This window comes from Podarcis melisellensis (genome assembly GCF_964234715.1).
Source record: "Podarcis melisellensis genome assembly, chromosome: 2".
In the NCBI taxonomy this organism is placed as follows: Eukaryota; Metazoa; Chordata; class Lepidosauria; order Squamata; family Lacertidae; genus Podarcis; species Podarcis melisellensis.
This window is the reverse complement of record NC_138529.1, coordinates 2,926,029-2,948,845: the sequence shown is the minus strand read 5'-3', so window position 1 is coordinate 2,948,845 and position 22,817 is coordinate 2,926,029. Positions and strand designations below refer to the sequence as shown.

Here is a 22,817-nt window from a genome sequence, read left to right as displayed (position 1 = left end):
TTCCTTTCACCATGACTGCCCTGGTTGGCTTTTGGCTGATGGCATATTTCTAACTCCTGGACAAATTGTACACCACCATGCGCTCACTGCTAGATATAGAGTAACAAATATATAACAGCACATCCCAAAAATTATGTATTTAACATCTTATTTACCTTCTGCCACCTTCAAGTATGAGATTCCAACTCGAGCTACACCTACAAAGGCAGCCACTGAGTCCTGGGAAGAGAGTCCTGGAGTTATTACTGCAACCACCGTCGCAGTTGGCTTTAACCTCACAGACAACTATGAGGTAAGAGGGCTTGGGGGAAGGACTATGCCAATCATGGGAGAAGTGTTCTCTCTTTCCCAGTGGCCATAGAAAGTCTGATACAATTTTCACGAGTATTTTAGAAAGGGATTACTTTGGTCTAATCTATGTGTTTAGAAAAAAAACATGTGGTTCAGCCTCTCTGGGACTTTACCATGTTAAATTACAAATGGATCACCACATATTTGAAGGCTTACCTTTTGTTGTATTAATAATTGTTGTATTATTATTATTATTATTATTATTATTATTATTATTATTATTATTTTAACCCACACCTCTAGGCACATGGAGAAGAACATGTTAGAAAGAAGGAATCTTTTGGTCTATTCATTTTGACAGTCTAGTTTTTGACGTGCCAATATATTTTGATGTTAGGGAAACTTTCAGATGTTTATTTGCCTACCTATGTTTTGAAATCCTCCAGTTTCACAGACACTGTCCCACTTGCTTTTGCCTAACCTCAATCAGCTGCTGTGAATCACAGAGGTTGAAAAGGCTGTCTACAGCCCCCATGATGCTGAGCAGTAATTAAACATAGTTTCTCCACCTTAGCAGTACTCAGCAGTCCCTGCAGTCTGCTGCTTTTCATTCACACTATAACATCCATGACAGATACCTAAACTTTCTTTGAGAAACCTCAGGAGAAGATTCCACAACAATCCGTATTCTCTTCCTGAATGAGCCTTATAGAATGTGCTTTCACTGACAGATGATTAGAGTTCCAATCCACCGCTGGAACTTGAGTTGGATGTGTCTCTATCACAGTAGGGTTTGCACATGACCAGTCATAGCTGAGTGATTAAATTACTACTGGGGAAATGTAGCTGTAGTTTACTGCAGTTTACCCAGGGATAATTGAAAGAGAAGATGTGGACGGTTGTAGGGTAGAGAGTACGGTATAACTATCACTGTCTGGGGCAGAAATAATGGGATATTGTGTCCTTTTCAAGGGCAGCATTATTCTATAGAAGGAAAGGAGAGCTGTTAAATTTCTTTCTCAGCATGTGGGTAAAACAAAGAGGGACAGCAGGAGTTTAATCCTCGCAGACTGGCAGTGTAAACTACTGCTTACTGTAGAAATTAATGTGGGAGTAAACCCCTGCTGTTTGAAAACATGACATTTCCCTCTAACATTTAACCTCAATTTACATTCCTGTAATTAAAAACCATTGTTTCGTCTCTTATTCCCCAGGCTATTTCACACATGGCCCTGTCATTCTACCCAAACCGCTTGAGCAAGCCTTGTGCTCAAGTGCTACCCCACACAACAGCCATGGAACTAGGGACTGTACACATGCAAATGCATACTTGTAGCCCTTGGTCATGCTCAATATTCCATACAAAGGAGGGGCGCCCCAAGGGCCACTGTGATTGGATGCTCTCGATTGGATCACTGTAGTGTGCTCTTCTGGGGCTTCCCTTGAGCTGCAGCTGATGCAGAATACCGCAGCAAGGTTATTTTGGTAGAGTAATAGATGGTATATAAATACCTTAATAACTTTTTTAAAGGAAGTATTGAGACTGATACTCATGTGTAGAATCATGTAGAACTTTACAGTGTCTGTGCTGGCCCTCCCAGGAATGGATGAACAAATGCTCTTTACTTTCTTTGAAAGGGCAATAGAATGCAATCATTTGGTCGTTGGGAGGTAGTCTAGCAAAGGAAGCCAAGTGGCTGCAGGAAACAGGCAGTCTCTGCTGTGCTTAATTTCTCCTATCCTGACAGGACCTTTTTGGAGAACAGTACGAGATTGGTGAGGACTCAGACCTGGATGCCAATGGCACTTACAGAGCATACGAGGAGAGACTTGACTACAGAGACAGGGAATATGAGGACTACTATGACCGAAGGGATGCGAATGAGGAAGAGCGGTATGATCCGGCTGAGCGCAGTGAAGACACCCTCCAGCTCCCCCCGGTAATGACCACAGAGACACACTTCTGAGGTCTACTAATTCCCCATCCCTGGTTGAGCCCCCAACATACCATAGCATTTGGCCACCTGCCATTGCCCCATTATGGCAGAATTGGGGAACCTGTTACCCTCCAGATGTTGGACCACAACTTTCATCATCCCTGATCACTGACTATGCTGGCTGGTGCTGGTGGGAGTTGTAGTCCAATGACACCTGGAGGGCTGCAGGTCTTTTCCCCTCGCATTGCAGTCTCAATCTAAAGTAAGCAGAGTCAACTTGAGAAGGTAGCCCATCTAGGAGATGGAAAACTCTGATCCTAAACCTCTGTTGCCTTGTGGGACACCTTCCGGAAAAGAGAAGGTTAAGGAATAAACCCTACACAAATCCAGAATGGAGTTATTAATACAGTTAGATGACACACTGTACACCTCTTTCTGGCAACTCCTGCAGCCCAATGTGCTTTCCTTTGGTCCACATCAGTGGGGGGGGGTCCTTTTACCTGGGCTTCCCAAGACCTCCAGATACATTGCCCAGGCTTGCCTCCCAGGGAAGTCACTTCAGTGCTGCTAACACAGTGCTTTACTTCACCCCCAGATGCCCACTCCATTGTCTCTCAAGACAGACAAATACCAACAACAGCATGAACTTAGTTTTGCAACGTGTGCTATGGATCTACATGCTGGCAGTCAAATGCTGGGTCAGCTATCAGTCTTGTTTCCTTCTCATCACGTGTCAGGAAGGGATTTGCCTTAAAAAAAATATGTTAAGATTTATGTATTCATCCTTTATTAGGAGCATAGGAAGGTCAGTATTGTTTACACTGTCTAGTAGAGGCTCTCCAGGATTGCAGGCCTCTCCCAAGTCCCAACCCTACCTAAAGTTGTCAGGGACTGAACCTGGGACCTTCTCTATGCAAAGCAGAGGCCCTACCACTGAGTTGTGCCCCTTCCCTTACTGGAAACAATAATTGCAATGTGTTTTAAAGATGTGTTTGAGTCCTTTGGGAACTGCAAAGGGATGTGTGCTGCTGATGGCATGGGCATTAGCCAACAGCCACCTCTGTAACTATCTTCCACCTCCCTGCTCAAGTGGAACCATTCTGAAAACAGCTGTTTTTAGCTCCACAGCTTCCCTCCAGAAAGAAACAGCTATGTTTGTTTGCAGTGGAGCAGAGGTGCTATGAAGCGACCTCTGCTGTTTCTTAGACCATTGCATCTGTCTTCACCCTGAGAATCGCCAAGAATCCCCTCTTTTCATGAGGAAAGGGTGAGGAATTAAGGAGCAAGTAGACAGCTATAGTGTTAATGACAGATGTCTACTTAAAATATTTTTTTCCACAGAACAGCTTGTTGCTGTTCCCTCTCCCTCTCGGCCCACCTCACCAATTTGTTAGTCAACTGGCCTGTGCTGGAGTGTTGGCATTTAAACCAGCACATCAGGGAGGAGCAGCAAATGTTCCAAGCTACAGGAGTGGTGTCACTTGCAGAACTGTCTAGATTCTGGCACAGAGGACATTGAAACTGGCCTTCTGTGGATCTGCCCAAGCCTAAGCCTGAGCAGCTTTTTGAAGAAGAACTGCAACATGTCCCTGATTAGGCTGAGCTCCAACCAGGACCCCTCTATACCAAGTGAGTGGGTTGTAAAATGGCAAATGCAGGCCAATATAAGTGAATGTGGATACATGTCAGGGCAAGATATCTATCTATCTTAATTTAACATATATGGTCATGGGGTCTAAACTGGTGGTGACAGATCAGGGGTGCTTCCATTAGGAAAGGAACTGAAAATAAAACTTCTGATGTTGTAATGACATCATACAAATCTATGGTATGACTGCATTTCGAATAGTATGTACAGTTCTGATCGCCTTGCCTCAAAAAGGATATTGCAGCATTGGAAAAGGTTCAGAAAAGGGCAACTCAAATGATCCCCTATGAGGAAGGATTGCAGCATTTGAGAGTTTTAGGTTTAGAGAGGGAAGAGGCAACATGGTAGCTAAGTTTATAAAATTATGATGCCATGTAGAAAGTGGATAGAGAAAAGTTTTTCTCATTGTCATAACACTAGAATTCATGTGCATTCAGTGAAACTGAATGATGGAAGATTAAGGGCAGAGAAAAGAAAGGGCCGTATTTTTCGCTCTATAAGACACACCCGACCATAAGACGCACCTAGTTTTTAGAGGAGGAAAACAAGAAAAAAAATTCTGAATCAAATGTTGTTGAAGAGAAAGGAGGAGGGAGGATCAGGCTAAGGCATCGCAACAAGAGGCGCTGAGCAGCTCTCCCTCTTGCTGTGCTGGGTTCAGCAGAGCTGTGAGAGCTCTTCGCTGAAGAGGCTTTGCGCAGCTATCCCTAAAGCCAGCAGCAATCCCTCTTGCTGTGCAATCCCTTGCGCAGCAATCCCTCTTGCCTGCCCACTGCTCCCAAACCTTCCCAGGGCTGTAGGGGGAAGCCCCGGCTGCCGGCAGAGCAGCACAGCTCCCCCCCCCACACACACCAAAGAGCAGCTCAGGAGCATGCCGCACTCCGACAGTTTGGCCCCAGGGACCACACATTTGCTCCATAAGACGCACAGACATTTCCCCTTACTTTTTAAGAGGAAAAAAGTGCGTCATATGGAGTGAAAAATATGGTAATTCTTCTTGCAGTTCATAGTTAAACTATGGAACTCAGCTCCTACAGGAGGCAGTGATGACACCAGATGGCTTTGAAAGAGGAATAAACAAATCCATGGGGGAAAGGACTATCAGCAGTTACTAGCCATGATGGCGATGTTGCACCTCCACTCTCAGAGGCAGTAGATCAGTTGCTGGGAATTGCAGGTGGGCAGAGTGCTCCTGCGCTTGAATCCTGCTTAACATTTTCCCCACTGGGGCTTCTAGTTGACCACTGTGAGAACAGGATGCTGTGCTAGAAGGGCCTTTGACCTGGTCCATCAGATTCTTCGAATGTTCTTATGTTAATAGACCTCCACCCAGTGCTATTTTTCTAGAAAAAGAGGTGCCGGAACTCACAATGAGTTCTCTTATAATGGCAATGGTGCCCACCTGAGAGGTGCCAGAACTGAGTTCCTGTGGGTTCCGGCTGGAGAACCCCCCTGCCTCCACCCCCTTTTAAGCTGCTATGGTTTGTTTCTATTCCATGTAGCTGAACAGCAGGCTATAAAAGGCTCTTTGTCCATTCATGATTCCCATTTAATTTACCTGTCTCCTTTCTGTTCATCAGGGAGAGATCCCACCCCTTTAGGGGAAAGGCAGCTTTCTCCATGGTAGGAGTGACTCATGCAAGTTGGCCATTGCTGTTATTATATGTTTTCTTTGTGTCTTTACTAGGAAAAGAATCTGAAAGGAGAGAAAGGGGAGCCAGCCATCATAGAGCCAGTGAGTATGGTAGATGTTCTGTAGTGGCACTGGTGCTCCTCCATCAGTATGACTAGGGGCTGAAAGCCCACTTGGTGATGGGGGTGGAAGGGGTGGAAGATACCAGCAATAAGTTGTGGGAAGGTTTTTGGGTGTGTGGCAGGCGGTCAGTAGTAAATATGGGAGGCAGTGTAGAAGTGATGCAAGCTGTGCAGCAGAAGTCGAACCCTGCTGTTAGGCCCTGAACAATGACCCAATTCTGCTGGCAGTTCCCTTTGGCAACATGTTTGCTTGCAAATGTGACTGTGCAAAACCTTTTTCTTTATTTTCTTGGATTTTTTTTGCCATCTTCTTGCACACTAGCATCATAAAAATAGATATGCCTTTTTCACAAGACAGATCTGAAGCAACCTTGTGCATTGTGTGCATATTATTTTGGCCACAGTGTAGATCTGAAGCACAGGTGTGTATTTTGTGTATACTGCAGTTGTGCATCATGTTTTCCAAATAAAAGTGCTTGCAGCTGTACAAGTCTGCATCACAGCACAATTGTTGATGCCATTCAAAAGCACAGGCCCTAGGAGACATTACCTAGTAGATTTGTATCATTGTTGCATATCAAATATGCAGTTGGCCTCAGTGTTCAACAGCTGGGACAATTAACCCTCTTCTTCAACTGAATAGTAATATTCACAAGTTTACTGTCGGAACAAGACACCTATCCATAACTTCATAACAATAGAACATAGAGTCTTTAGTGGCCTGGTATTGTGGAATACTTTGCCAATAAAGATTCAGCAGATATTTTCTGTTTTAACTTTTAAATGTCTGCACAAGACATTTCTATTCTGCCAGGCCTATGGAGGCAATTAGTAATACATTTTTCCACAATGGTTAATTGATACAGTATCTATTTTTAATTTTTAAACATTTTTACTGTATGGTTTTGTGCATTTTTGTTGTTAACCTCTTTGATTTTTTTTTTATGAAAAAGCACTCCATAAATACTTTTATAAATAAAGTAAGTGCATATATGTTTATTTCTTTGGAACTGCAAAATCACTGGTATTTCTGGTATCTTTACAGGTACCAAAATGAGGTTTTAAGTGTGTTTAAGAGTGAACTAATCTATATAATGTAACTTAGAGTACATTTCATTCCTTGTCCATGCTATCTGTGTTAACAGCTGTATTAAATCTTTTTCTTTTAATTGCAGGGCAGGCGTTTTGAGGGGCCAGCTGGTTACCCAGGTCCACAGGTAAGGAAAGTAATAAATTCAGGCTGTAGGAGGAGAGCTGCTGTTAGTCTGATACACCAGAGGATTCCAAAGTGGATGTGTCACCTGGTTCCCCCGATTCACTTGTTCCTCTGTGGAATAATTGTACCTTGTGCCCTGACTGTATTTGTTGGGCATGTTCTGTACTGATGTTTTGGGCAGTACCCATAAAATATTGATATCATATTGCATGGGTTTCTGAGTGAATTGTCCCACCTTCATGGTTTCTAAGATTCTCTTTGGAGCCAGGGGATTCAGCATGGAATTGGCTTAAGCGCACTGGGGCTTTCAAGGATGTTGTAAGTTATTTCTCCCCAGTTACCTCTCCCATATTAGGCCACCAGCCTGTCTCCAAGTGAGAACAATGGGCATCTTATAACTGAGTGCCAGTTTCAAAAGAGTTGAGCTAAGGTTTGGGGAAACAGTTCAAATTCTATTCTCCCTCTGCCCCCCCCCTATTTATGCTAGCCTCTACCATTCAAAAAAGGGACGCAGGTGGCGCTGTGGGTTAAAGCCTCAGCGCCTAGGACTTGCCGATCGAAAGGTTGGCGGTTCGAATCCCTGCGGCGGGGTGCGCTCCCGCTGCTCGGTCCCAGCGCCTGCCAACCTAGAAGTTCGAAAGCACCTCCGGGTGCAAGTAGATAAATAGGGACCGCTTACCAGCGGGAAGGTAAACGGCGTTTCCGTGTGCGGCTCTGGCTCGCCAGAGCAGCGATGTCATGCTGGCCACGTGACCCGGAAGTGTCTCCGGACAGCGCTGGCCCCTGGCCTCTTAAGTGAGATGGGCGCACAACCCCAGAGTCTGTCAAGACTGGCCCGTACGGGCAGGGGTACCTTTACCTTTACCTTACCATTCAAAAAGTGACACACAAAAGTATATCATGGACTGTGTGTATTTCCAGAATTTGCAAACGTGTTGTGGAGATATTACAAACCCATCGTTGGCAACAGGGTTGTTTTCTTATTGGATTTCTCCCCAAAGGGTACATCCAGATCCAACAGGAGAAATGATACTGGTTGGCATTTCGCTGTTGATGGTGTCATGTGGGTTCTGTGAAAAACTTGCTTGCATGAGGAACACTGATCCCACAATGAGCACTTGCCTGGTAGCAACCTAATTTGCACTTGCCTGGTAGCAACCTTGCCTGGTAGCAACCTAATTTGCACTTCTAGGGGAGGGACACATGGCAAAACATATCCCCATTTTTAGCCAAAAGAATTTCCCCAAAGGTTCTGAAACCTGCAACCTGTATAAATTAAACACGTTGGCAGAAGCAGAATAAGGGCACAGGTCCATGCTTAACAGCTCAGTGTCCAAGCGTTTGTTTTTCTCCATGAAAACCCACTTTTTAGCACTCAACGTCAGTTTGGGATTTCTACAGATTGCCATTTTCTTTGGTTGAGCATTAAAGGGTGAGTTTTCATGGGGAAAGCTTCAGAGGAAAAAGAAAAAAGGGGTACTTGGATGTGGAGCTTTAACGTGCAGACTGTACCTGGAAAGAGCAGAACAAAGGATAAGTGTGGATAAGCCCATAATGATGGATATTTGTATCTAGTAGTAGTATTCTGTTCTGGCTAGATGTGGGGAGGAATGAGGAGCTCTGTAGAGCATTGATGCTTCACCCCCTGAGTACAGTGGTACCTTGGTTTACAACCATAATCAGTTCCGGAGATCCAGTTGTAAACCAAAACAGGTTGCAACCCAAGGCGCGCTTTCGCCCATGGGGCCTCCCCCCCAAAATGGGTTGTAATAAAAAATAAATAAAAATGGGTTGTAATCCAAAAAAAGGGACATGCACTTCCAGGTTTGATGTAATCCAAAACTGTTGTAATCCAAAGTGGTTGCAAACCAAGGTACCACTGTACCTTGTTGTAGCCTTGCTGAACATCTTTGGTACTAGAATCTACTAGAACCAGGGTCAGGTACAGTGTTGGCACTGAAGGCACAGTGGTTGCAATGCTGGCTTGGGGTTTTCTGGTGCCACAAGGTTTCTGTTTGAAAGGGGAACTGGGTGTCGGATTTGGGTCAGTGAGATGCTTATCCTCATTTTCTGTTTGTCTCTTCCCAGGGTGAGACGGGTCCAATGGGACAGGGAGGGCCAGCAGGATTGCCAGGAGATCCCGGTGAGCGGGTAAGGAAATCTCTGTGCAGTTCAAGAGACAGAAGGGTAGCCTCCCCCTTCTCCAGCCTGGGGATTCTTAATCTTCTCAGAAGCTGGTGGGGGCGGGGCGGAGAAGGTGAGGAATCACCGGCATGCGCCCCTTTCAGTGTACCTCAGTGCTTGGAGACAGGTCCTAGCTTGATGCAGATTTCTTCTAGCTCAACACTTCCTGGGAATGATTGATGGGTGTTTTCTTGCTTTTTTTTCTGTACAGGGACCCCCAGGACTCCCAGGCCTTCCAGGAGCTGATGGCATTCGTGGGCCTCCTGGGACAATGATTATGTTACCGGTAGGTGATGCAGAATGATGGGTGAAGCGGGTTTGAGGAGCTGAGATCAGGGGAGATCTTTAGGAGGAAGCTTGAACAGCCAGTCCCTTTGGAAAGCAGATTCCGGAGGAACACCATCTTTTGGGCTGGCTGGGATTTAAAACAAAGTCTGAGCTCTACTCCAGAGCATGGGAGCCTCCGTGTACAGCTCTTCCCAAACCAGTGGTGGGAGCCCACTGGATCCAGAGTAACGGGAGTGTGTACCCAGACGATGTATGAGGGCAAGGACTGCATTGTTTTTATTAACCTGTAAACTGCTGTGGTAGCCTTACTGAACACTGGGAGTAAGAAGACTTGCAACCACCAAATAAATCGATTAAAAATTGATTAACAAAGAAAAAAGCACATATTAACCTTTCCGCAATTTAAATGTCTCATTCTCCAATCCTGCCAATTTGACAGGCAATAAAATAGGGGTTCAGCAACCAAAATAGAAAGTCAGCTTGAAGCTTGATCACGCGGTGCTTTCATCAAGGAGGATGCTGCCCAAAGTGGGCAGGGTGGTGGCTTGCCTGCCACAGAGGCCGTTTTTGGCAGCATCTGCCTGGTGACTCTGACATGTGCTTTGGTTAATCTAGCCATGAGCTCACAATCCCATCATTTCCTTCCCTGACTTTGTCTCATTGACCCATTTCTAGTTCCAGTTTGGTGGTGACTCAGCTAAAGGTCCATCTGTGTCCTTCCAAGAGGCCCAGGCCCAGGCTATTTTGCAGCAAGCCAAGGTATGTGCGGGTATCCCCTGATCCTCTTCTTGTCGTGGGGCTTAAACTCTTTGAATGGCTCCTTTTCTTTTTGTCATGCAGTCAATATAGCTTCCTTGCTCTTTTCTATGTGTCTAGCCACTTGGCATGTTACACATTCTCTTCCCCACCCCCTCATCTCCGTCCAGATCATAAACTGCAAGCTTCCAAGTGTGGCCCATCACAAAATATTTGCCACATAATCCAACTTCATCTGCACATTGCGAAAGAACGTCCCTCTCAAGCTATAGCAAGGCTCTTATTAACCCACACCATTCTTATTCCCACAGTAATAGAAAAGGTGCCCCAGGCAGAAAGTTGTAGCCCAGCTCAAGGAATAAGCTAGTAGAAATGTTCAAGTCACTTAGGCAAGTGAGACAACTTGATATAGAAAACCAGGAAGAAGACCCACACCCTGTAGGGTTGCTAGCCCACTTGATCTGGGGCAAAATGTTTCTTACTGAACACAGACAAGGTTGATGACTAGGCTGAGAGATCATCTGAAGAAGAGGCCACCATACGAAGGTTTGCTTGATGCTTACCCTGCAGCTGTATCCTAAGTCAAGGGTAGCACAGCTAATGGCCAGAGATTGTGGGTGGCGGGCACAAGGTTGACTACTCCTGCCATAAGTCTTAAGTGAGGAGGCAATTTCCATTTTATCACTTGACTTATGTCAGGTAGATTAGAATCATCCCTGTTTTTAACAGATGAGAGAACTTCCTTAGTTAACACTAATCTCTGGGGCGCTGCTAGTTCCTTAAAAGATTCAGGGCACAGGAGACAGATGCAGTTTGCACCTGCTAATTTGATGTATAGCTGCAAATTCGGGCCAACATTCAGAGTGGAAATAGGAACCATAAGCAAAGTTTTAAGAAAGGGTGAAGGCATAAGAGATTCAGAATCTGGCCCACTCCTAATAGCACCCTGCCATGCCAGCCTCTTGATTTAATAGGATTGTATATACTGCCTAATCATCCAAGCCTCTGAAAGGCTGGCGGCAGTATTGCTTTCCTGTTTGATGACTCACAGTGCTTTAATTTGTTGGGATCTGCCCAGAGTGGCTGGGGCAACCTGGGCAGATGGGCAATATATACAGTATAAAAATTCCCAATCAAACCAGAGGTTAAAACAAATAAACCTATTCCCCCCACCCCCCGTGCTCCCAATCCCAGTTTGGTCTCGCATGCACACAATTATGGTAGAGTGCAGCAACAATTACAGAAATCTGTTTATTCCCTTCTTTCTTCCCTACTTCAGTTCTGCCCTGTTGTCCAGGTTCTTCCCACAAACTTCCTTGCTTGCTGCACCTCAGTTTGTCTTTGGTTCTGTTTTAAATTGCTTCCCTGAGATTCATTGTTGTATTTCTCTCCTTCTCAGCTATCCATGAAAGGTCCCCCTGGCCCCATGGGACTAACAGGGCGGCCAGGCCCACTGGTGAGTAGCTGACATTGTTTGGAGCTACCCTGTATAGTCTGGGGAGTGTCTTTTTTGTGGAGCGAAGATTTGGACGTTTGCCCTTTCTTTCACACCATGCAAGAGGCTTGGCTGAGAAGTGCACTGTGCATCTGGGCTGGAGTGAGAAGAGGTCATGGGGCCAAATTTTGAAGTTTGCATTTCTGCATGGAAAATGCTTCACTGGAGTAATGTGGAACATGGCACCCAGGTGTTTCTACCTCTATTAGAAGATTGGGGCATGGATGGCTGGGGCTCGTGCGCTGGGTGCATGAGGGGGGTGCCTGGTTCATCCCACACTACTGATATTATGACATCACATTGCTCCACTCTCCTCCACCTCCTGCTGTTGGCAACATGCAATGTATGGAGATGTGGATCATTGTGCTGCCTAGTAAGACAAGCAAAGTTCTCCTAGAGTTACAGAGGGGGTTGCTGTTTTCAGAGGCAGATGGGCATCTATTACTGTTTCATCTACATTGCTTCTAGAAATGCACTGCTTCTCCTGGTATGCCCCGCGGAGGACCTTAAGGTCCACAAATGACAACATTTTGGAGGTCCCAAGTCTCAAGGTGGCTAGAGTGGTCTCAACTAGGGCCAGGGCCTTTTCAGTACTGGCCCCGACTTGGTGGAACGCTCTGTCACAAGAGACCAGGGCCCTGCGGGATTTGACATCTTTCCACGGGGCCTGCAAGACAAAGCGGTTCCCCCTGGCCTTTGGTTTGGACTCAGTCTCACTTATGTTTCCCTCCCCTTATGGTTTTGATCTATGGGCTACTTTTAAAATGAGGCTGCATTTTAAATTGCATTTTAAGCTGTATTTTAAATTGGTTTCTTTTCCTCTTATGTTTTTACTGTAATTTCACTAGTGTTAGCTGCTCTGAGCCTGGCTCTAGCTGGGGAGGTTGGGGTATAAATAAAATTTATTTATTTATTTGAAAGGATATAAGGGGGAAGAGATTCCACCCCCCTATTTATGGGGCTGCCAGCTCTACATGCATTCATGGACATAGCCAAGGTGTGGGGTGGGGGCAGCTTTCCCCCCCAATCAATAAAAATTAATAAAAATCTGAGGTTCTGCCTCCTCCCAACATAAAGATCCCAAGAATAGTTTACAAAAGGTTTTAGAGAGGATCCAGGAATCTGGACAGGTAGCAGGTTTTAAATTAAATAAAAATAAAACTAAGATCTTGGTGAAAAACATGACAGAGCAATATAAAAAGGAATTACAACAAGTTGCAGATTTATCCATACATTAAAAAGTTAAATACCCGAGGGTATGGCTGACAGCTAAGAATATACAGTGGTACCTCTGGATGCGAATGGGATCCGTTCCGGAGCCCTGTTCACATCCTGAGTAGAATGCAGCCCGCGACTGCATGTCTGTGCATGTGTGGGTCGCGATTCGCTGCATCTGCACATGCATGTGATGTCATTTTGAGCGTCTGTGCATGCGCGAGCTGCAAAACCTGGAAGTAACGCGCTCCGTTACTTCCAGGTCACCGTGGAGTGTAACCTGAAAACGCTCAACCTGAAGCATATTTAACCCGAGGTATGACTGTAAATGTATTTAAAGAAAATTACATAAATTATTGGAAAGAAATAGAGAAATTTAGAGATTTGGGGTAGGTGAATTTATATTTTTGGAGAAAGTATCAGTGATAAAAATGAATGTATCGCCAAGAATGTTATTTTTATTTCAGTCAATACTGGTACAGTACACTTCAAGGAAGCAGTGCAGAGCAGCAGTACAGTACACTTCAAGGAAGGGCAAAAAAATATGTCTAGGTTTATCTGGCAGGGGAAGAAACCAAGGATAAAATATAAATTGCTAACAGATGCTGCCAGGTTTAAAATTATACTATGAGGTGTCCTGCATTTGCTGGATCCTGGAATGGACAACATTGAAAAATGCAGATATTTTAGATTTAGAAGGGCATGATAATAGTTTTGGATGGCATGCATATTTATGGTATGAAAAAGCAAAGGTACACAAAGGTTTTCAGAATCTTTTAATAAGAAAATCATATTTAATGGTATGGGGAAAATATAAAAACTTATTAGAACAAAAAAACACCTTGGTGGCTTTCCCCTTGAGAAGCAATATCTCTGAAAAAACTGAACATGAGAAGTAATTGGCCAACATATAGAGAGCTGAACTGAAGCAGAACACCAGGTGAAACTAAAAGACTATAAGGGATTTATTAACAGATTGGTTACAGTTACAGATAGGTAGCCGTGTTGGTCTGCCATAGTCAAAACAAAACAAAACAAAACAAAACAAACAAACAAACAAACAAACAAATAAATTCCAGTTGCACCTTAGAGACCAGCTATGCTAGTTATTAGTATGAGCTTTTGTGTGCATCTGAAGTATGCACATAAAAGCTCATACCAATAACTAACTTTGTTGGTCTCTAAGGTGCTACTGGAAGGATTTTTAAAATATATTTTTTATATTTTATTTTGTTTTGAGATTGGTTACAGTTTTACCAACTAAATTATGTTTTTAAGACAGATAAAAAGAAAGGTTTTAATCGTGAGATATCAAGATTTTAAAAAGATCTGTTAGAAAACAATAACAAATTATTGTCGAAAATGTACAGTTTGCTCTTGGAATGGCGTACAAAAGATGGACAGGTCGAGTCGGTAATGATACACTGGGCAAAAGATTTGGGACACAAGATTCAGATGGCAGATTGGGAAAGGTTATGGAAAACAGACTTGAAATTCACAGTATGTTGTGTGCTGAAGGAAAATTACATGAAAATTATGTACCGGTGGTATCTGACTGCTAGTAAGTTAGCAAAATGTATAGGGCAACTACAGACACCTGCTGGAAATGTAAAGAAAAAGAAGGTACCTTTTATCATATGTGGTGGACTTGTAAGGCAATAAAAGCTTTCTGGGAGATGATATCTAATGAAATTTAAAAAAAATGTTTAAAATAACCTTTATTAAAAACCCAGAAGCTTTTTTATTAGGAATTATAGGTACTGACATCCCAAAGGAGCAAAAAAGACTTTTTATGTATGAGACAACAGCCGCTCGGATGTTAGTAGCCCAGAGATTGAAAGAAGACAAAGTCCCTTCCAGAGAGGAATGGCAAACCAAGCTGGTGAACTCTGCAGAGATGGCAAAATTGGCTGGAAAACTCAGGAATCAAGAGGGCAAAAACTTTATAAAAGAATGGGGAAAATTATAAGTTATTTAGGAGACCACTGTAAGCAGATGGAAACATTTCCAGGATTTTAATTCTTCTTGTAATGTAACAAAAATGATTTCCCAAAAAACTCAAAACCTGCTTATAACATTTTTGTTTTGGTAGGGTCTTCCAGGGAATTCTGGTCTGAAAGGAGACTCAGGTGATCCCGGTCCACAGGTAGGTTGCTGGAGACGAGTAGGCAGGGTCTTTAATTGCTATGGGATGGAGCAGAGAAATGCTACCCGCGTTGAATAGACAGGAAAGCTCTTTCCCTGCCACCTTCTCTGAGGGTGTCCTGCTTGCTGGCCTTGTGCTTGGATTTGGGGGATTCCCACAGCTGAGGGAGGGGGAACTGGAGGCCCTCCAGTTGTTGGCTGCTCACGGCTCCCCTGCATCCTTGGCCATTGAGCATGCTGTCTGGGGCTGGTGGGAGCTGGAAAACAGCAACAGCCAGAGGACCACAGGTTCCCCATTTCCTGCTGTGGTGGGGAAGCCCTTGCACTGCAGGGCTCTGGAATTACTTGCAAATGAGTTATGAAGCCCATTTTTTCAGTCTGTTCTCCTTCTCCTTTCCCCCAAGTAGGCAGCGGTGGAAATCTCCCACCTCCTCAGGATCATGTACATCTCTCCCCTTTTGGATCTTTCATGTACATCCCTTTCGATTTTTTCATTGTGCTTTGCCTAATCTCTTCATCCCATACTGACACTTTCCTTCTCCTTTTTTCCTTTAAAAAAAAAGTTACTGCTTCCAGGCGGTAATATCCTGCTTCCAGGCCAAAAAAAAAAAAAAAAGGCTTTCACAGCAGCTTATGGTAAAAGCAATGATGGAATTCATTCAAGCCATTGAAGCAGTAATACATAAAACAAAGCAGAGCTCCAGGGAGACAATAAGATTGCTTCCTAAGTTAGCAACGTCTTACCACCCTTCTCATTGCAGGTTGGGAATTTGCCAGCCCAGCTTCCCTCAGCAAGGTATCCCAAAATCAGGGACTGCACTAGAGGAGGCCTTCTGTCTGGCAGGGGATCCCAAAGCAGATCCTCTCCTATTTTGAATTGGGCCTGTATAATCTCACTGATGGCCAATGCAGTGTGTTCACTGCAGCCGGCACAAGTAAGCAATCTTGCCATTGCATTCTGGACCCTCTGCAACATCTGGGGAAATGCAACTTTGTAAGATAAATGTTACACGTCAAATCATAAGTTTCCATTGATGGCAAAAGCTTCCACATGCCAATCATTACAAAGGGCTCCATTCTAACATGGAGAAAAATCTTGAGGTGTTAGGAGAGGTGACATGTGAAGCCACTCTTAATCTGAACTGTTTCCCTTCTTGTTACAGGGCTCACCTGGGATCCAGGGATCAGTAGGGCCCCCAGGGAAAATTGGCAAGCGGGTAAGCACCTTTGCTCCAGGATCCCATAGATGGCTGAGTGACATTGCGTAATAAACCTGCCACCCCTTTCTCTCACCCTTTCCTTTCTTTTCTCAAAAAAGGGTCGCTCAGGAGCAGATGGTGCCAGAGGACTTCCAGGAGAAACTGGACCTAAGGTCTCTAGATCTTTCTTGAGGGGTGGAATTGGTGGAGGGGAGGGAGTGAATTCCAAGATGCCCAGTCCCACTGTGGGTTGACATTTCCTATAGTTGGCACAACTAGTAGGGTGCAAGTAGAGCTAAGACAAATGTTTTCAATTGGTATGTTGACATGGGATCATATTCTTTCTTTCTTTCTTTCTTTCTTTCTTTCTTTCTTTCTTTCTTTCTTTCTTTCTTCAAGTCAAAACTGCTTCCTCTGTATTTTGTCCAAGTCCTGGAAACAAAACAAAAGTTGTGTAGGGACATGAGAAGAGCCCTTCTGATGGAACAGATCCAGGGCCTATTCCCTTCCTTTCAATACTGGCTGGCCAGAAGCTTCCACTCAGCCCACAAACAGGGCAGGAGGGGAAGAGTCCTTCTCCATCACTTGTTCTTAGCATCTGACTACAAAGACAAAACAAAACCCCTAGAATTTATTTTTTAGCAGGGATTAATGGGATGAGCACTATAGTGCAAGAGTGCTCCTCCAGAGAGCAGGCACATGGTAATATTGGGGAAGCATTGCAGAACACCCTCTAAAGCAGAATCATGTGTCAGCACACCAGTATAAATCCACCCATGGACCATTATTGCAGCAATTACATATTGCAGAATTCATTTGCCAAAAAAAGGGGGGGACCAACCAAACACCAGTTTAGACAGACAGACAGACAGACAGATATAGATATTACACATACACTTCACTCTACTGGGAATACATATATGGAATATCCCCCCACAGACCATGCTGGGTTGTCAGGATGGATTTGATCATTACAACAAAGCTTTTTTGCACAATTAAAAGGATTGTAGGAATGAGAAACAAAGATCTTGGGGGATTTTTAAAAGGAAGCATTTTCAATATAGGCAGACATGCTCACTGGCCCAAATATTGGGCTCTCCTTGTGGTGCTAATGCTTCTTTCTCATAGGGTGACAGGGGCTTTGATGGGCTCCCAGGACTTCCTGGAGAAAAGGGAAACCGAGTAAGTATCTCCAAATATTTGTCATACCAGGGCTGCCTATTTTTGGTATCATCTCTAATTCTTGCTTTGCTTTTTACAGGGAGATGTGGGCAGGCCAGGCCCCCCCGGAGCTCCTGGTGAGAATGGCCCCAAGGTAAGCACTGGGGATGAAAACTGAGAGCTGGAAAGTGCTGTTTTCTTTTAGAAGATGCAAAGAGTGGTGTTCTTTAGAAAAATACTGCAATTGCTCTAAATTGAAATGCATTGGCCCAAATTATTGTGACAATGAGCAGAGAAATCCGTGGTTAAGGCTGCTGTAGCATCACTAGGGTGGCCCAGTGCATTAAAGCTCAAGGGAAAAGGTGGAAAAGGATTGGATCAATATGTGGGATCATCTCACAGATCTATGGAAAGAGGAGATACTCGATCAGTTTCAAAGCAGACCAGAGGCGCCATCTTCTTGAGAAGATTGATGGGGCCTGTGCATGCAATGCCATGACATCATGTGTGTGACATCATGATGTCACGTGTGCAACATCACATGATGCCACGCAATGCCCTAACACTGTATGTGCAATGCCAGGGGCGGAGCTGAACGCCCCCTGAATATTGAGGGGGCTTGGCCTCCTCCAAAAATACTTCAGGGGGCCTGAAACTGCCTTGGTACCTAGGAGCTCGAAGCAGACATTATCACAATTTATATTTGGGGCAGGGCCACTGCAATGCAAACAAGGTTCAGGTCTATGATACAATTTTGCATACAATTTGCTAAGTTATATATATAGAATGCTATGAGAAATTAGTGTGATGGATTTCACTAGCCCTGTGCTTTTTGCAGTGCACCCATCTGCTCTGTAAGTGAAATGATAGCATGAAATAAAATGTAAAGAAAGTGTAGGTGCAGGAAATCTTGGGCTTGCTGCAAAGCTTTGGAGCTCAAGCTCCAAGTGCCACCCCATAACACTGCCCCTTCTCTGTGGGTTTTCAAATGGTGTTCCATGGTATTGCTTCTCAGGGATTCTGCAATGAGATCAGTCATACAGCAGACCGGCTTTTATGAAAGATGGCTTCCCCACCACTGCCAGCCTTCTCTTGCAATCTACAAATGTAGGGAGGTTATTAGATGCTTATGGGAGTTGATTAGAGCCCTTTTAGTGCCCATCATGAACTGGGTGCACCTTGGAACGTGTCCCAGAATCCCCTGCACACAGAGGGATGCCACAGGAGACTGGTGATCCTCAGCAGACAGGTCAGTCTCAAAAGTATTCTCTGAAGACAGAAAGGGGTCTATTTGGCGGTGGGGGGGTGGGGGGTGGAATCTGCTTGGGAGCCCTTAGGAGCAAAACACACCATCAGAAATAGAGGAGAAATTGAGGGTAGGGTTGTGAGTGCACATTAAGTGGTTATTGTATGTTTCCTCCTTGGGTTTTCTCTGCGAATGAGTTTGTGAAATCTGGGGAAACCAGCAGCTGGGGTGGACGCAGCTCAATACCCGGGTGGAGCTCTCACTCCACCTCCTTCTTTTCACAGGGCTCTGATGGTGCGCAAGGCCCCAGAGGACAGCCTGGGGAAGCTGTGAGTATCTGCCCACTCAGGATGCCTAGGTGCTCTGGGATGAAGTTGGCCAATGCCACTTCCGTGGGGGTGGGAAGCAGCAATGGAAACCAGGAACCTTCGGGGAAACAGGCAGTCTTGCTGTAGCTTGGAATGTGAAATGACAGGTACAAGTGGGGGGTATCATAAGCAACCTAACAACTGCCATGCTGGCTGATTTTTTTTCTTTTTTCTTTTTTAAATGTACTTCAAGGAGATGGCACAAACTGCATGCTTTCAACAATTTTCCTGTCTTTTTAAAGTATTTGTTTCTGAGAAACGAATGAGATATTGTTGTTAATGCCTTACCACCTTAAAGTAATAACCAGCTGTTATGCTCAAGTAATAACCATCATAAGTCTCATTTTGGAAAATGAAAGATACAGGAAAGCCAGATAATGCAAGGCTTTAATGTATTGTTTGCTGTCTTTTTTGAAATACCATGGCTGTGGGGGAAATAATTTTACAATTTATTGAATCAGTCCAATGGTGCTTTCTAATCTCCATGTTAATGTTGCAAAAATGTTATATCTAAAACTACATTTTAAAATAAAAAGAAATAAAAACAATGACTAGGCCAGGCTAGATCAAATGTCCCTCTTAATCCTGCACTCTTTCTCTGCACCCATCCACACTTCAGTTTGGCTTGAGCTATCCAGGCACGGGTTTGAGAGGTTTTTCTTTTGTCCCACCGATTTCCCTGGGAAAACCTGGGGTTTACTGCTCAATCAGAACAAACTCAACAGTAAACTGTGGGTTTTCTCAGGGAAACTGGCAGGACAAAATAAAAGCTTCTTGAATTTGTGCCTGGAAATCTCTGGACAAAGGGAAGTGTGGAGACTGGAGGAACCAAGGGGTAAAACTGTTTCTGGACTGAAGAACTTTAGGCTGCCGTAGTGAAGTTGGATGTTCAAGTGCTCCCACATAAAAAAGAAAGGGAAGGAGCCTTCTTCTTAAGATGTTCCTTTTTTATGTGCAGGGAATGTTTTGGTGGGGAAGCACTCAAATGTGCAACATTGCCACCTACTGCTTATAGTGGTACAGTCCAAGAGAAGGCTCTCCTCCCCTCTGCCCAAGATTCTATACTGGGCTGCCCTCAGTGCCGGATTTATGTGTAAGCTAAACAAGCTACGGCTTAGGGCCCCACTCTCTTGGGGGCCCCAAAAAAATTAAAGGAAAAAAACTGGATGTACATTTCCAAAATATAAGATAGAAAACAAATAAAATCAAGCCGACATACAGCAACAGTGTTTTGTGTTGTGTCGGCTCCTGTGATGTAAGTAATGGGCCCTGCCTGCTATATAAAGGGCCCTTCAGTAGCTTAGGGACTCATCAAACCTAAATCTGGCCCTGGCTACCCTAAAGGCATTCTTCCTGAATCTGTCTGATGCATTTTTAAGGACATTTATACTGCAGCGGGATGAAGCACCTGCTCAGGTGGTGGGATCTTCTTATTGGCAGCTGCTGGCAGAGGGCAGGGAACAGAACATTGTGACAACATAATGCAAAGTGAGGCATGACAGACATTGCAGAAGTGGAGAGAAGGGAGGACCTTTACTGTAATGTCTACCTCTTTGGGGTTGCATTCCATTATAGGAACACCACAATTTTCCATCAGTTTGATTCTGCGTATTCATTGCAAGTATAGTCTTTGCTGCAAGTTTTCTAGCATGCACTTCTGGGATGGATAAAGGTTTGCAAAAGGAGGCTCCACTGAAAATAAAATAACGGTTGGGGCACACTTGTCAGAGGATGCAGAATGGCCTTCAGAAGAACATGCAGTGCACATTATTTAGGCATCACTAACATGCCCCTCTTTTTTCCTAGGGTATCCGTGGTTTGGCTGGCTCGCGAGGTGCTCCTGGTCCCCCAGGCCAGATGGTATGAATCCTTTTTACTCCCCCCTTCCTGCGCTTGGAGAAAACAGAAATGAATTCAAGGGGAGGGTTGGACTAGGGGGCTTCTTCGTCCTTCGAATTCTGTAATTATTCCACGGTTCAGTGAATGGAAAGAATAGCATTAAGAGGCAACGTTTAACACATCTGAATTCCTGCTCTGCTATTTGCAACTCAAAACTTGACCTTACCATTTGAGTTTGGGGCATTGTTTAACTTTCAAATTTTGAGTTTGGTTTTGAGATTTACTTTTGATGTTGTGGTATTTATGTATGTATTTAAGGCCCAGTGCAGATATAACACCTCCCAATCCTCATTTGGGAGATTAGGCATGTGCTGTAGGTTTGCTTTCTCCCTTCCCTCTTTTCTTCCAAATGAACATTGTCTACTCTTTCATGGTTTGTTTTAACCACAGTTTAGCATCACCCTGCACAAGTGCTAGCCATGGGCTGTGCCAAGATGGGTGCATTATCTCGCAAATGGGTCATTCTCCATGTTTTTTCCAGTCATATAAATTTCTGTTCCTCTGCTTGCCATCCCCCAGCTCTGTGCTTGGCAGAAAAATATCCTGAGTATGTTGTTGTTTTGCCTCTCTCCTCAGTCACCCTTCCCCCAGTTAGTTTACAGAACTAAGCTCGTTTGTTTGTTTGTTTTTTAAAAAAGAAAAGTATTTTTGTACACTTCTGATGTAATAGGATTGTGCAAGATCTGTAATAATAAAAACAAATAGGGAATGCTTTAGTGCTTAGAGTGGGTGCATGCATGTGCCAAGCTTCCTGTAAATTTAGAAAATTCCTCTCCCAGACTTCTACAACTGTCTTCCAGCTTCAGCTTAAAGCACCCCAGATCTGATCATGTTGCTGGGAGAGAGATGAATCAGTTGCACTGTTTTCTCAAACCTCTCCAAAAGTCTCCTGCAGCATTTCAGAAGTTTGGGGGCATTCACGTTTGCTGTTTCCAGCTGTTTCCTTAAAAAAGTCTCTGACAGCTCTATGCCCTAGGGCAGTGGTTCCTAATTAGCTAAGTACTGCAGACCTCCTGTTTTTCAAAAGCGTAGCCTTAACCCCCCATACTCTGGAAAATTTTCATATCTCTACATACCCTCCAACATGTCCCAGTAAAAAACCAGGATGCATGTTTTGGGGTGCCATCAGAGTATGGCACCCAAAAATGGGATGTTCCGTTTTCAGGACAATTGAGGGGTATGGAATCTCTGTGGTAGTTTTTGTTACGTGAATGGTGCCACAGACCCCCTGGGTGGGTTACATGGACCCCCTGGCGTCTGCGGACCACCAGTTGGGATCCACTGCCCTAGAACTTCCTCCTACAGCTGCAAAGGCTCTTAGAAAACAGCAAGAGGCTTCCACCCCCCCTCGCAGCAACACTATTCCCAAGGTACTTTAAGGTGAAGGTCAGTTGGAGATGGCTGGGAAAGAAGAATTACCCTAGTTTACAAGAAGACTGGCACACACTTGCTGTCCCTCTCTATTCAGAGGACTAAATGGACCCAAGCATTTATTTTTAGAGAATTTGTGCAAGTCTGCTCATGCAAGGAGCAAACAGAAGTAGAGGTATGGCAATAGACACCACTCAGTGAAGGTGAGACACAGACACACACACACTGCACCAAGGAGCACAAGAGCATGATGGGATATTTGTTATGGCTGGATTTTCTACAGTAAGGAAAATTCTGAATTGAAGGAGGAAAAAGTACAGGCTGGCATTTTGAGGAGGACGACGTCAAGTGGATGATGTGGATGATGTGAAAAGCTTCCAGGCATGAGCAGCACCAAGTCCACAGTAAACTGCTGTGTGGAATGGCCTATAGTTAGCATGAGCCAGGATCGTGCTAATAACTGGTTTGAAGAAGGGGTTTAGAGAGAATTTGCAAGCTGTGCTGTTAAGCATGAGCCTCACAGCAGACACAGCAATACCCTATAGTTAAATTAGATAATGGAAGGGAGAAGGGCATTCACATGGGAGGTTGGAGGAGTGAAGAATCATGTGAGTGATTAGCAAACTCATAATTTTATAACTGT

The 22,817-nt window shown here is 44.3% G+C and overlaps 1 protein-coding gene across 3 annotated transcripts in view; it reads left to right on the top strand.

The window, feature by feature from the left end:
* Positions 1-22,817, top strand: part of COL5A3 (collagen type V alpha 3 chain) — a 119,089-nt gene that overhangs the window by 38,251 nt on the left and 58,021 nt on the right. For all 3 annotated transcript variants that reach the window (XM_081898090.1, XM_081898089.1, XM_081898091.1), the window contains 15 exons: positions 173-292; positions 2,040-2,231; positions 5,564-5,611; positions 6,807-6,848; positions 8,936-8,998; positions 9,243-9,317; positions 9,995-10,078; positions 11,475-11,531; positions 14,878-14,931; positions 16,094-16,147; positions 16,249-16,302; positions 17,258-17,311; positions 17,391-17,444; positions 18,821-18,865; positions 20,711-20,764. In XM_081898090.1, the coding sequence (XP_081754216.1) occupies positions 173-292; positions 2,040-2,231; positions 5,564-5,611; positions 6,807-6,848; positions 8,936-8,998; positions 9,243-9,317; positions 9,995-10,078; positions 11,475-11,531; positions 14,878-14,931; positions 16,094-16,147; positions 16,249-16,302; positions 17,258-17,311; positions 17,391-17,444; positions 18,821-18,865; positions 20,711-20,764 (1,050 nt within the window). The remainder of the gene's footprint in view (positions 1-172; positions 293-2,039; positions 2,232-5,563; positions 5,612-6,806; positions 6,849-8,935; positions 8,999-9,242; positions 9,318-9,994; positions 10,079-11,474; positions 11,532-14,877; positions 14,932-16,093; positions 16,148-16,248; positions 16,303-17,257; positions 17,312-17,390; positions 17,445-18,820; positions 18,866-20,710; positions 20,765-22,817) is intronic.